General features: G+C 51.8%; 1 protein-coding gene across 15 annotated transcripts in view; it reads left to right on the top strand.

Annotated features, from left to right (window-relative positions):
- ZNF618 (zinc finger protein 618) overlaps window positions 1-13,620 on the top strand; it is a 174,720-nt gene that overhangs the window by 106,666 nt on the left and 54,434 nt on the right. For 14 of the 15 annotated variants that reach the window (XM_057721701.1, XM_057721702.1, XM_057721700.1 and 11 more), the window contains exon 3: window positions 6,595-6,854. The exons of the other annotated variant lie outside the window; for it this stretch is intronic. In XM_057721701.1, coding sequence (XP_057577684.1) covers window positions 6,595-6,854 — 260 coding nt within the window. The remainder of the gene's footprint in view (window positions 1-6,594; window positions 6,855-13,620) is intronic. 15 annotated transcript variants of the gene reach the window in all.

Raw genomic sequence — 13,620 nt, 5'->3', positions numbered from 1 at the left:
TCAGGCAGAGCCAAGAGCAAATACAGAGGCCTATGGCGGGAGCTTGCGCATGTGCTCAGGGGACAGCGAGCACGCTGGTGTGGCGGTGTTAGCGGATGAGGTCAGGTGGCGCGTGGGGGCGTGTCACAGAGAGCCCCGGGGGTCGGGGCGAGGACTCTGGCCATGACTCTGGGTAAGACACGGAGCCATGGGTGAGCTTTGAGTCGAGGAGTGACACGACCTGGCTTATTTGAATAGGATGGCTCTGGCTGCCATGTCGAATGTCGATTTGGGGGCATTGGGCCAGGATAGGAGCAGGGAGAGGGGCTGTTAGAGTATTACAGCGAGACAGGAGAGAAGGGAAGGCAGCTTGGATGAGAGTGGTGGCCCCGGGGTGGTAAGGAGTGGTGAGGTTCTGGACGTATTTTGAAGGTGGTGTTGATAGGATTTTGCTGGTAGATTGGTTAGTAGGGGAAGAGATGAGGATGATCCCCGAGTCTGAGTCTTAGGAGCTGGAGGGGTAGAATTGTACTGACTGAAATGGAGAAGACAGCCCTTATCTGATGATGGTGTCCTAGGCTGCAGGGTTTAGCAGGAAGCGCACTGCAATTGGAGTCAGAATGGTTTTCTAGACTTGGGGGAAGGGGCGCAGCCGCAGCTCAGTTTGGACCTATAAATATGGGTGCCTGTTAGGCGACTGGGTCGAGGTTGTCATGTGAGTCTGGAGCTCGGGGGGGAGATCCAGGCTGGAGATACGATTTGAGATTCATCATCACGTAGTTAATATTTGAAAGCTTGAATCTAGATGAGATCACATAGGAAATGAGTATAGATAAAAATAGAAGAGGTTCTAGAACTGATCCTTGCAGCAGGTCGACATGTAAGGGTTGGGTTGGTGAAGAGGAATCAGCAGAAGACGGAGGAGTGGCTGGAAGGGGGGAGGCCCCACCTGCAGGCCCAGAGCATAGAGAGGAAAGAGTTGGAGGAGGAGAGAGGGGAGCTCGTCAAAGGCGGCAGCTAGAGGACGAATTCAGTGGGGACCAAGAAGGGACCACTGGATCTAGGAGCATGGAGGTCTGGGAGGCCTTGGAAAGAACAGCTCTGGTGGAATGGGGGCGGCAAAAACCTCATTGGACCTGGGAGGCATTGCCAAGGAGGAGCCTGCCAACATCTACGAAGAGTTAATCACTTGTACTCAGATCATTGCTAGGTGGGCAGCTGGGTAGAGTTGGAGGACTGGGTCAGTGGTCAGCCTCTGCAGCAGGGTAAACATAGCCCCTGAAATCACAGCTGGATGCATGTTAATTTATTTAACGCCCCGTGCATCGATGCCTTCATGGAGAGTGTATTTAAGCTCAGCTTGAGGCCAGTTAACCCTCATGCGTAATGAGTGGAGTGTTTTAATGAGGTTTTATTCTAGAGGGAGTTAACCAAGTCATTACTTACACACTGTGCTTAGAGATTCCTGCCCACCCTTAACATTTTTTTCAGGTGGCTAAAGTACCCGAGTAAATAAGCAGTGGCCGTTGGAGGAGGTGGAGTGGCCCTCAGGCTGAGTCTTGGGGCACAAACAGATGCACTGCTCCCTGTCCTGTGCGAGGAGGCACGCACACCTGCGGGGAGAGGTCTGGCCTCCACCCGGGCCTCAGACATCTCAGACTCCTGTTCCCTGGTCGTGCAAATGGGAAAACCGAGTCAGTCAGGGGCGGGACCGAAGTCCAGTGTGCTGAGGACTTCTCATTACTACCCTGACTTGGTAGAACTTGGTAGAACTTCACGCATTAGCATTTTTGGTGGGATGATGTAGAAATTGTACTCAGAAAGAACGTTGTCTGACTTTCGGGTACTTGGCATCACTGGGACGCTTCCTTCAGCACGGCCAGAAATGGAGCTTGTCTTTAGGCCTCCAATCCACTGAGAAGTTGTTGGGTTGCATGGTCTTGGGCTGCAGGGCTTAGTGGGAATGGCTCCAGGGTAGCAGTGGGAATTATTGTTTTCAGAAAAGCTCATCGCTGGAAGTTGTTTGCCCTTGGGCATGCTGTTCATTCTCCTTGTTGATTGAGTTTCTGCCATGCAGCAGGCCCCAGGCTAGGGCTGGATGTGGACGGGGAGGAACAGACGTGGGGCCTGTCCTCTGCTCTGGTTTCTCTTCTGGCCACAGGGCAGTTGTGAGCTTCAGATGTGATGGAGTGGGTATAAGCACCAAACCATCTGGTAAGACCCCAGAGGAGGAGATTTGTTTCTGAAACCTCCCCAGGCAGGCTCTGCGGGCACATTGAACTGGCAAGATCAGACTAGGTCACAGGGGTGAGTAAGCACAAAGCAAAAGAAAACTTTGGGGGTGGTGGAGGTAAGTGGTTTGCAAAGTTAACTGCTCTGGAGCTATTTCTTACAATTTAGTCACGTGTAGTATATTAGTTTCCTGTGGCTGCTGTAGTAAATTACCATAAACTAGGTAACTTAAAACAAGAGAAATTGGATCTCACGGTTCTGGCATCTGAAATCAAGGTCTTGGGCCAGGGTCACACACTGTCTGGAGGCTCTGGGGAGATGTGCTCTTTGCCTCTTCAGCTTCGAGTGGCCGCAGCACTCCTTGGCTTTTGGCCGCAGCACTCCAATTCATGGTCATGCTGCCTGCTCTTCTCTGTATTGTCTCTTCTGTCTGTTGAATTCCCCATGTCTCTTATAAGGACACTTGTCATTGCATATAGGACCCACCCATGTCTCTTATAAGGAAGCTTGTCTTTGCATATAGGGCCCACCCAGAAAATCTAGAATGATCTAACCTAAGGATCCTTAAATGAATTACATCTGCAAAGAGCCTTTTTTCAAGTGAGTTCACATTCACAGGTTCTGGGGATTAGGTCATAGGCCTATCTTTTTGGGGGGTGGCAGGCACCATTTACCCTCCACGAAAAGCAAAGCTGTAGGTATCGAAGATGGAGAAAGTAGGGTTCTTGGAGGTGTACTCACTACCACCCTGTTATTCAGGCTTAACGGGTGCTCTGGAACCCCTAGGCCTTTAAGGAACACAGTTTGAGAACCATTGCCTTAGTGAAAGGCCAGGGCTCTTAGGGAATTCCTTGGGTGGGGACCCGCTTGGTCTGGCTTCTCTCCCGGCATTCTGGCCTGAGCAGTAACCAATGACCACAGACAGCATGTACTCACTGAGAAATATCCTTTTAGTGCCTGACTTTAGATTTTATGTTGAAGTGTGACTTGGGTTAAATATAAAATTCATAGCATATCTTGAGCAACTATTTTGTAGTTATCTATATATAAATCTATTTTACAGCGACACAAATAGAATAGATTATGGAGTGTCAGCATGCAGATAGATTCCAAGTGCTTTTTCACTAATATACCTAATGATTCGTGCTGAGAATATCCAAGGGCTCCCCTGTACATTTAAATGGATATAATTAAAATAACGAGTTCTATTTTAAAAAATGATATATGAAAAAAAATTTTTAAGGAAGTTAGAAGGAGCTGCACCACTAATTCAAAGTGATATAAGTACTTCTGCAATTCCATTGTTCTTAGGACACCTAATTAAATGTAAAGCATCCGAGAAAAGCAACATTTGGGCTTGTAAATCTAAATTGTGAAGCCGGGGGAAGAGAAGTCGCCCATGTTCTCAGTGCAGCGAGAGCTCGGGGGTGTCACATTTAAGAGAGTGGATGGTTGTGTGCTGTTGTGCCTGTGGGCGAGAGGGTGGCTCACGTAGCTTCTGATGTAAGAGTCACCTGGGTTTAAAAAAAAAAAAAAGAGTCACCTGGGCGAGGCAGACGTTCAGAGATGGGGTCTAACTCCATCTCCAGCGAGCAGGGAAGGCTTCCTGGAGGCAGGGATATCATGGTGGACCAGTGTCATAATTGCAGCTGCCATCCAAGGAGATCCACTCTGTGCAGCTCTCAAACGCACCTCCCACCCCGAGCTGGCAAGGATCGCGGTCCCCCTTTAGCAGACAAGGAAACTGAGACTCAGAGAGGGGAGTCTTCCATCCAAGGCTGCGGAGTTTGTGGACACCCAACCTGTCAGACTCCAACAGCTTCTCCCTCCCACCAGGAAGGCAGATGCTAATGAGGTCCTTGAGGGCAGGAAGGGACACGGAGTCTGTTTAGGGGCTGGTCAAGCGCTCACAGGCCCCGGGGTGAGGGTGTTCTGGGCAAGGATCTGTTCTGTGTCTTTCCTGTCCCATGACATCAGCTGTGGGGAACACTGACAGGTGGGACACCTTCACTCTGGTGGGCCTCGTTGCGGGCCCTGGGAAGCACATCTGCCCGGAGCTTGCGGCTTAGCCCCTCGTGCAGCCGGGGTCAGGACCCACCAGGCCAAGCCAGGGAGAGTCCTCAGCTGCCTGCTTGTCCAGGAGCCCCTGGGACCCCTGGGACTGTGTTCTTTCCAGGCTGGCATGGAGGGTCAGACAGGGTCCCTGAGTTCCATCTCTTTGCCCAGCGAGCTGCAGGGTGGGCAGGACTGGCCATTTGTAGCACCCATGGGGCCTCAGCTTTGAAATAGGGATTTCAGCAACTTCCCTCACCAGTTTCCCTCAGCAAGAGCATCTCCGCTCTATGAGTCACTCTAGACAGCGTCCTGGTTGTACATTTTTGCAGTTGGTCCTCATGAGCCCTTTTGAGTAGGTGTGGGGCTCCCTGCCTCACTGGTGTGGAAACAGGCTCAGAGAGGGTCAGGGCCCACTCAGGATCCCCAGCTGGGATGGAAGTGCTGGGATTTAAACCCCACGGATTTACCTCCACAGCCCCTGCACTAAAATCCTCTGCACGCTCCCCTCCCCCCTCATATAGACGGTAGGTACCCCTAGAACATCTCCACTGGGGCCACTGTTCTAGGTCCCTTGCAGATGTCGCCTTGTGTCTGCATCACAGTGCTGTGGGGTAGGTGCCGTGTTGTTCCGCATCTTGTGGCTGTGAAATCTGAGGCTCTGGGGTGAAGCCACTTTTGCAGGCACCCACAATTTGAGAGTGGCAGTTCTGAGGTGTGGCCCTGGGATGAACCCCATTTAAAACCCAGTGCTCTTTCCATCTCAGATCCTCATATTCCGTTTCCGCCAGCCTCTGCTTCCTCTTCATGGCTTGCAGACAGCCTTCTCTGTGTCCTCACATGGTAGGGAGAGTGGGAAAGAGATGTCTCTCCTTCTTCTAAGGCCACAGTCCTATCAGATAAGGGCCCCACCGTTCTCATCTTATTTAACCTTAATTACCTCGTAAAGACCTTATCTCCAGATACAGTCACATTGGGGATTTGGACTTCATCATATGAACTGGGGGTCGGGGGGACACAGTGCAGTCCATAGCACCTCCCCAGTGGCCTTTCTCTGCCCCTTCCTTGTCAGCTGGAGCCTTCCTTCTCTCCCTCTGCTCAGTTCCCCAACCTGGGAGAAAGCTGAGAGCTGGGAGGGACTGTGGATGTGACAAAACCCATGCTCTTGTGGTAGATGGAGCTGGAAGCCCAGAGCGGGAAAGGGTCTTGTCCGGAGTCACACAGCAAGCCTATTGCTAATCTGGGATGAGATTCCAGGTCCTGCCTCCCCGCCAGGGCACCTCCACTAAGCTTCAATTGGCATGCTAGCTGGCCCTTCCTGAGCCTGGGCCTTGTAGGTCACGGTCCAGCTGCTTCCCTGGAGCACTGGGGAGGGCTGGACATGGCCAGGGCGGCATCCCCAGGCCTGGAACATGACCCGATTTCCCAGCTTGTGCAGGCCTTGGCTTCCCCACCTCGGTCGGAGTCACTGCCAGAAGGACGAGGGAGCCCTTATGATAACAGAGAGTCTCGCTGAAAGGAGAACAGTTCAGGAGTGGATGGCCGGGACCTGGCTTCGAGCCTCGGCCCACCACCAATTGTGTGTGGCCCTGGGCAGCTCACAGCTCTGCTCTAGGCCTCCGTGCCCCTCTCAACATTGAGCGTATTCACGTGAGGATGTCTTCTCCTATTTGAAGAGCCGCCTCGGGGCCTGAGTGTGGGGGCCACGTGTTGGCTCCGTGGCTTTCCCCCCTTCTGGCTTGTGCGTTCCTGTCTGTGAATCAGGGTGAGCTCTGCAGCCCTTCCGCCGGGCAACGAAGGGAAGGGTACCACACGCCCTGCACACAGCAAGCCACGAAACCCCTGCTGCTCCAAGTGCAATTAAGGACTAGCAGCACCTGCCTCCACTGGGCGCTTGTGCGAAATGCAGAATCTCAGGCCAAACCCCAGACCTACGGAATCAAGTCTGCATTTTACCAAGGTTCTCAGCTGATTTATGGGCACATTGACGCTTGAGAAGAACTGATTTCAACCAGCCAGAGCTTTCCTGGCAGGTCTCTTGTAGCTCCAGTTACAGGAGTTACTGGTCACGTTTAGACCTCAACTTCCCCATCTGCAAAATGGGTGGAGTTGGAGCCATCCTAGCCCAGTGATTTTCAAACTGTGTTCCTTGGCGCCCCAGGGTTCCCTGGAGGACCCTCAGGGGCAGCCGTGGGGGCCTGTGCTTTAAGGTGAGGGTCACGTGAGAGGTGGGTCTGTAGCTAAACATTTTGCAACTCCCTGGGCTAGGGGACTCCCAGGTAGATCTGGGGCGGGTCTGGGGTCCGCTGAGCAGACTCTCTCCTTTCCCAGGGAGCGCTTGAAGCGCAGCCAGAAGAGCACCAAGGTGGAGGGGCCAGAGCCTGTGCCGGCTGAGGCCTCGCTGAGCGCCGAGCAGGGAACGATGACGGAGGTGAAGGTCAAGACGGAGTTGCCTGATGACTACATCCAGGAGGTGATCTGGCAGGGGGAGGCCAAGGAGGAGAAGAAGGCAGTCGGCAAGGATGGGACCGGTGACGTGCCCGCCGAGATCTGCGTGGTGATCGGTGGCGTCCGCAACCAGCAGACCCTGGGTGAGCGCCTGTGTGCAGGGTCGGGCTGGGGCCAGGGTGCGAGCGTGAGGCAGGTGTGCGGGGGAGAGAGGCCTGGGATCCCTGCCCCTGCCCCGCCCCCCGGCTGAGAGCCTTCGGTGGTTGGCTCCCCTCTGCCCTCAGGAAGGGGACACTTGCCATGGCCTGTTCAGCCCTGCTCTGGAGCTCTTGTCTTCCCATTTGACGTGGCAAAACCCTCCCTGTCCTTTAAGGTTTTGCTCGAGTCCAATGCCTGGAGCTTTCTGCAGGCCGGGCGAACCCCTCACACCACGGGCCTCCCAGGCCCCAGATGGGTCCAGCACTTCTTCCTCCTGGGCTTCCCCAGGGGCCCCTAGGGGCAGCTTTCAGTGTGGGTCCTGCTCAGACCAGTTGTCCTCAGGATCAGATGGGTGGCAGTCTGGCAGTTTCTCCTGCCTCTTCTAGTCTGGGCCAGGCTCAGAGGAGCTCAGTAGAAACGAGCTTCTTAGAAACCCTCTCTCCCTGCTGCTTTACAGCGTGCACCAGGGGCTACCCCTCAGGGACTGCCTGCACTCCTGCCAGGTTTGCAAACGCAGATGCCCACAAAGCCCAACAGATATGTTTATTTAGCATCGTGGAGATGAGCCAGACAGGCAGGTGGTGGGGCCCGGGTCCAGCTGGAGAGCCCACGCCTCACGTACAGTAAGTAGCTGGGAGACGGGCTCATCGTGGCCAGATCTCCGGACACAACACATGCCAGAAATGAGAATTTTAATGTAAATTCTTTTGGCTTTAAACATTGGTGAGTAATTTGACTTTTAAAATCTGCCAAACAAAACATATCTGTGGGTCAGAGTCATTCCATGGGCCATCAGTTTGCAACCCCGGTCTGTAAAATCCAGTCCACGTGCCTCAGCCTGGCACGGAGGCCTTGCCTCGTTTGGTGCCAGGTCTCTGTTTCTATCTGTGCCCTCGTCCGCATTCCTGTCCTCAGGAGGCCACCTCGCTCCCCCCCTCCACCTGTCCCTCCTGGGACAGTTCTGCCCACCTCCTCCTGACTTCCAGCCTCCCATCCCCTGTGTGGCAAGCCGAGGAGGCTGCCCTGTGCCTGCTTCCCCAAGTTTAGACTCAAGACCTTGCCTTTTCTTCCCAACTGCTGGGGATCAGCCTCGAGTTCCCTTTCCCAGCTGTTCCTCTGCTGGCGGTGGCCACCATCACCCCACCTGGGTCACTGCAGCGTCCTGCTAACAGCCACGCCTCTGTGTCTTTCTGCCCTCACCTGCCATCTCCTCTGGCTGCCGGGGGCCTTGACAAAAATACAACACTGACTGTGTCCCTCTCTGCTGTGTCTAAGGTCAAGGCTGTAGCATCAAGGTCCTCCATAACCGGAACCCCATAGCCCCCTTTCTTATTTCTGTCTTCCCGGTCCTTTCATTCCAGCACAGTCTGCTCTTCTGCAGCATTTCCTACCCTTTGCTCATGCTGTTCCTGCTCCCTGGAATGCCTTTCCTGAAATCCAACCCAGCCTGCAATGCCAGCTCCAGTGCCCCCTCCTCCCAGAAGCCTTCCTTGATCTCTTCTGGTCAGACGTGCTCTGTTTCTGCCCTGCCCCTCAGGGGACACTTTCCATTATCCACTTGAAATGAGAAGGGCCCTGTCTGTGCCTGCCTCTGCCACAGGATTGGCAGCTCCTGGAGATTAGTGCTCCAAGACCTGTCTGATGTGTGTCTGTGCTCTCTACTCCCACTGCACAATACTTAGCAAGGTACTGGTTTTGAAGAAGCAGTGTTGTCATTCGTGGTATAGCTGTCAGAATGGGGCTAGGTTATGCCACAGTAACAAAAGGCCCTAAAAAGTAATGAGATCTTGGTAGTTCAGAACCACAAAGGTTTATTTATTTCTTAGTCCCACGACGTGTCCATTGTGGGCCGGTTGGGGGCTCTGCTCTGTCCTGGACCCAGGCTTAAAGGACCGTTATCTGGAGTGCTGCCTGCCAAGTGACAGAGGGAAAGGCAGCTCTGGAGGGACTCCGGTGCCAGCTGCAGTCCACAAGTGAGATGTGTTAATTCCCTTCACGGTCATTGGCCAGGTTAGTCAGATGGCCCTGCCCAACCTCAGGGAGGTTGGGAAATGCCATCCTCCCATGTGACAGAAGGGGGATGAAGCAGAAATATTTGCTGAAGAGCATGAGTGACTTAGCCCAGTGTCGAATGAAAGAAGAGTCGTTTCCGGGGCCTGTGTCTGACCTCCCTCCACCAGTGTTCACTCCCCAAGGCCGAGAACTGTGTTAGCCCCTAATGGATGTGTTAGTTAACTGAGGCGAGGACCTGCCCTTGCTCACGCTGGGCGCAAGGGCAGGTCTTCCGCTCTCTTTAAAACCCTTTTCCAGTTTTAAGATTCACTGGACCCAGGAGCTATGTATGCCCTTCACTGGGAGATATCCAGTGAAGGGTCGTTGAATGTGAATCTTGAGGTGGGGCCAGCCGTCCGGATCCGCGGGGAAAGCCTGGAGCGGCCGTGCTAGGGAAATGCTGGGAGTCCTCCCTGGGCCAGCTGCCTGCACGGTGAGAGGCTCCAGGGCCTCATGCCAGCCATAGATGCTGGTTTCCAGCTCAGCTGCAGCTCAGCAGCAGGGTCCTTGGCCATCCTGTGCCTTAGTGTCCTCCTCTGTTAAAGGAAGCATCTCCCTGTCCTGGCCACCTCACGGGTGTGGGAACCGAGGGGGACGGTGTTGTGTGAGGAGAATGAGCTCAGTTCCTCAGACTGGGAGTGAGTCCAGGCTCCCTGACTTAATGGCTGTTGCCCTTTGGGCAAAGTGCTTAACCTCTCTGTGCCTCAGTTCTTACAATTGCAAATTCATGGGGTTAGGTGAGGATTCAATAGGGTAATGAGTGTTAAGTACTCAACATTGGACTTAGTAATTCGCTATTATTAGCAGTAATACTAGTATTGATAGTATAAAGTACCTCTTCAAGAGGAAAGAGTAGTAATAGTTTCTGCCTTTTCCCCAAGTCTGGGAAATAAGCCAGTGTGATGTAGAGAAGAAAAGGGATGGGGAAGAAAGTTGGCACAGGATGAGGTGTCAGAAGACATGGCTGCTCGTTGGTTCTCCGTTTTCTCACCTGAGCCTCTTCTAGTCCTGCCCCCCTAGAATGCAGGGATGTTGAGGATGTTATGAAATTTCTGAGTCAGCTGCTTTTGGAAGACCTTTGTGGAAGCGGTGTAAAAACCAGTTAGAAGTGGAGCCACCATTTTGGAGCCAGTACCAGAGCAGGGCCCGGGTGCTCCCTGCTGGTCGTGGCAGCTTGTCTCACGTCCATCAAGGCAGACCTTCCGCCCTTGACTCTGCCAAGGGTCGGTCTCAGAGGAATCTGGCTTGGCCTCTTAGTAGCAGGAAAGAAAGGCAATAAAAAAAAATTAATGTTAGATTTGAACCTTCTGAACTCATCTCATTTCAGAATGGCAAGTGTTTAGATACTATCTTATGGGCCAAGTCCAAGCAATTGCTGCTGGCTATTAGGAGGTCTGTGTTGAAGATCCTAAAGGGTGGCATGATTGATTATTGATGTCTGTCAAGGATGTGGAAGTAGGCAGTGGAGCGCCGCATGCTATAGATGTGGCACTCCAACCCCCTCATTTTGTAGAGGTGCAAACAAAGTCCTGGGACATGGAAGAGATTTGCCACTCTACCTCATAGCACCTACTCCTACCTGCTCCTGGAAGTAAAACAAGGAGGGAAAGCATTCCCAGGAATGTTCATTCCAGGGGCAGAACGCTGGCTAGGGGCATCCCTTTAATTGAGCTTACGCCACAGTGTGCTTCTGTGCCCTGGTGGCTGGGCGCTGTGGAGTTCACATGTTCCCGAGGCACTTGGCAGGGGCGCCAGGGCTCTGGCCAGGCTCTGTTGCTGAATAGAATAGCGTTCCTGTTCAACCACCCAGTGCTGTGCCGTGAGGGGACCTCCCGTTGCCTTTTCTCTGAGCTCCATCCCCTGTTCCCACCCTCAAGTCCTCACTGGCCCTTTAACAGCCATCAGACAAACAGTGTTCCTAGTGACACAAACATTATCCAACGCACTCCCCATGGAGGAGCCTGGGTCATAGACACATGGATGGCATTTGGCAGCTTCTCAGATGGGGAGAGTCGGGAGGGGCACCAGTGCCCAGGAGGCTGACTGCCAAGCTTGCAGTAGTTGCTGCTACTTTCCTGCTGCCCAGAAATTCTTTGTGCTGAAAAGGGTATCTCACTCTTGAAAGGATGTCACTGCCCTTGGAACCAGTGTGGGGTTTGGGGCCAAGATACCAAGTTTCCTTTTTTAGAAAGAAGAGCAGAGATAATACTGACCATGACAACTTTGTTGGATAAAACCAGAAGTGAAAGGCATCCCTAACTGATCACTGCACACTGTTCCAGCAGTGTACCTCAGAATCTTTCTCAACACAATATACTGAGAAATCACTGCCAGTCGGCTAGAATGGAAAAATCCGAAGTGGAAACCTGCTTGCCAGCCTTGTCCTAGATGATGAAGACAAGGCAAGCTGGGTTTACAATAAAAAGCGTCCAGCCCATGGAGCGTTTTCTGGAGGAGTGATGTGGAAGAGATGATGGAGTCTAAGTATTCACAACCTAGAGCATTTTGATAGGAGGGGACCAAGCAGACACGTTCCAAATACCCCCACCAACACAGGAACGTCACCAGGAAGTGATTTCAGCTCATGAAAGGGAGGATTCTGTGATTTGGGAAGTGTTTGATAACTGAATACAGGCCTGTGAGGGAGTGAGTTCCTGTCCTGGAGATGGGTGAGCAGAGAAGGGTCACTGGACCAGATACAGCTGGGAACCTGGATCCTGCAAGGATGTTTCTAGGCAGCAAGCTTTGGGCACCAAGGGTGGAGGTGTTTTCACATACACAGGGCTGCCTGAGGAGGAGGGGCAGGGAAAGGGGAAGCGGGGGCTCGGCCACAGCTCTGGAAGGAGCAACAGAAGAGCAGACAGCCTTTCAGACACAGCCACGTGGGTTTTGGTCTCCTATAAACCCAGGCAGCGAAGGTGCCAGGTCCTGCTTTGTAGTGCCAGCTGATGGTTAGTTTCCTGTTTCAATCAGTGTTGGCAGGGCTTTGGGCCTGAGCCTGCCAGAACCAACACTCAGCTCTTAGCTGCAGCCACTCGGAAAGGGGGGGTTCTGGCCTCCCTCCCAGGCGCATCTTATCCCTGCTGCTGATTCTTCATCTGGGGGTCCAAGGTGGGATGGCAGTCCCGATTGGAGGGTCTCCATGGGAAGGGGCCCCTGGCCTGTAAGCTAAGAGACCTGCGGTCTGCCCCAGTGTGGGGCCGAGGATGGGCCCCTTAACCTCTCTGAGCTGTATTGTCTTCGTTGATCAGTGGGTATAATAAACTCTGCCTGTCTTTCTAGTAGGATTGTTGAGGTCAGAGTGAAGTAATAGGTCTGAAAGTGTTTTCAAGGAGGGGACAAAAAAATGCAAAACAGATACCAGTGATATTAGCCAAAGCCTTGCACGTTGGCACATCCAGGGATACCTCTGGAATGATAGGAAGCCGAAAGGCCGATGGCGTCAAACTTCTCTTCTTCAGTATCTCCCAGAAGAATTTTGAGAAACTATATTCTCTTTCACAGGTTTGAGTTGACATCTAACATTTTTATCCAAAGTGTAAATAATTGCAAAGGATATAATTTCTGGAGTATTGTGTCTTTTAAATGCGGCATTTTGGAAATAAAATGGTGGACCACTCCTTTCAGTGTATCCAGGAGGATCCAAACCCCAGCACTTCTGATATCTGCCATCATCCTTTTAAAAACCACGTGAACAGGCTCATCTTTAACAACCAGAAATTTACATCTTTCCTTTTTCTCCTTGAACTCATATTTCCAGTCCGCTTCCCTCACAGGATTTTATCCTAATGTAATATATTTTTTATGCTTGAGAGTCTTTTATTGATCACTGTTTCACACTCTTCTCCCACAATAAGTAAATTGAAATAGAAATTTCTAAAAAATTTGTTGGGATCATAAAACCCTACATTTTAAAACATTTTTTTTCCCCTGATCGAGCTGCTATTAGCATACGATTTGTCAAAAACAAATTTAGATAAATAGCAAACATAAAAGTAAAAAATTATTGAAAATGCACCTCTTAATGAAATGGATGGGGCTTTATTTCTTCTTCAATTGGCTCATGTTTCTGTGAATTAATATTTCTTATTGTTGAGCAAGACAAGATTCAGCATTAATTTAATTCCTTTTTTTTCCATTTTCTTAAGCCTAACTGCTCAGAAGGCTCGATTACATACATAAAGAGCCGGGGATGGACGGAGTCTTGTTTTTAGCAGTTTCGCTCAATTCTTTGAACTCTTTCCAAGCTGTACGCCAGAAGTCACACAGGCCTATCATCGGACATTATTTTTAATGGTCTCTTTGCTGACAACTCCATTAGATCCTTCTTCAGTTTCGTTGAAAGCAAAGAATTAGAAATCACCCGATTTACAAAAGGAATTACTGCCAGTCATTAGATCCACCCACTTTCTAAGTCCAGCACAGCATCTCTTTGCTCGGAGCCCTCAGGTGTTCATCTCCCTTGGACGGCACCACCCTGGGATTAGGGGTGGGTGAAAGGACCATCGTGTTTGTCATGTGCAGAAGGGTGACAGTGAGGGGAACCAGCTGAGTGGGGCCTCCCTGCCTGCCACATTCTCTGGCACATTGGTTTTAGGAAGAAATGCATTGGGAATTGATTCTGTTAAAGTGCCCTGTGCTGATACATCCTCAGGGGAT

Source organism: Hippopotamus amphibius, chromosome 2 (genome assembly GCF_030028045.1).
Source record: "Hippopotamus amphibius kiboko isolate mHipAmp2 chromosome 2, mHipAmp2.hap2, whole genome shotgun sequence".
Lineage (NCBI taxonomy): Eukaryota > Metazoa > Chordata > Mammalia > Artiodactyla > Hippopotamidae > Hippopotamus > Hippopotamus amphibius.
Note: the sequence above shows the minus strand (reverse complement) of the source record. Positions and strands in the feature narration are given on the sequence as shown.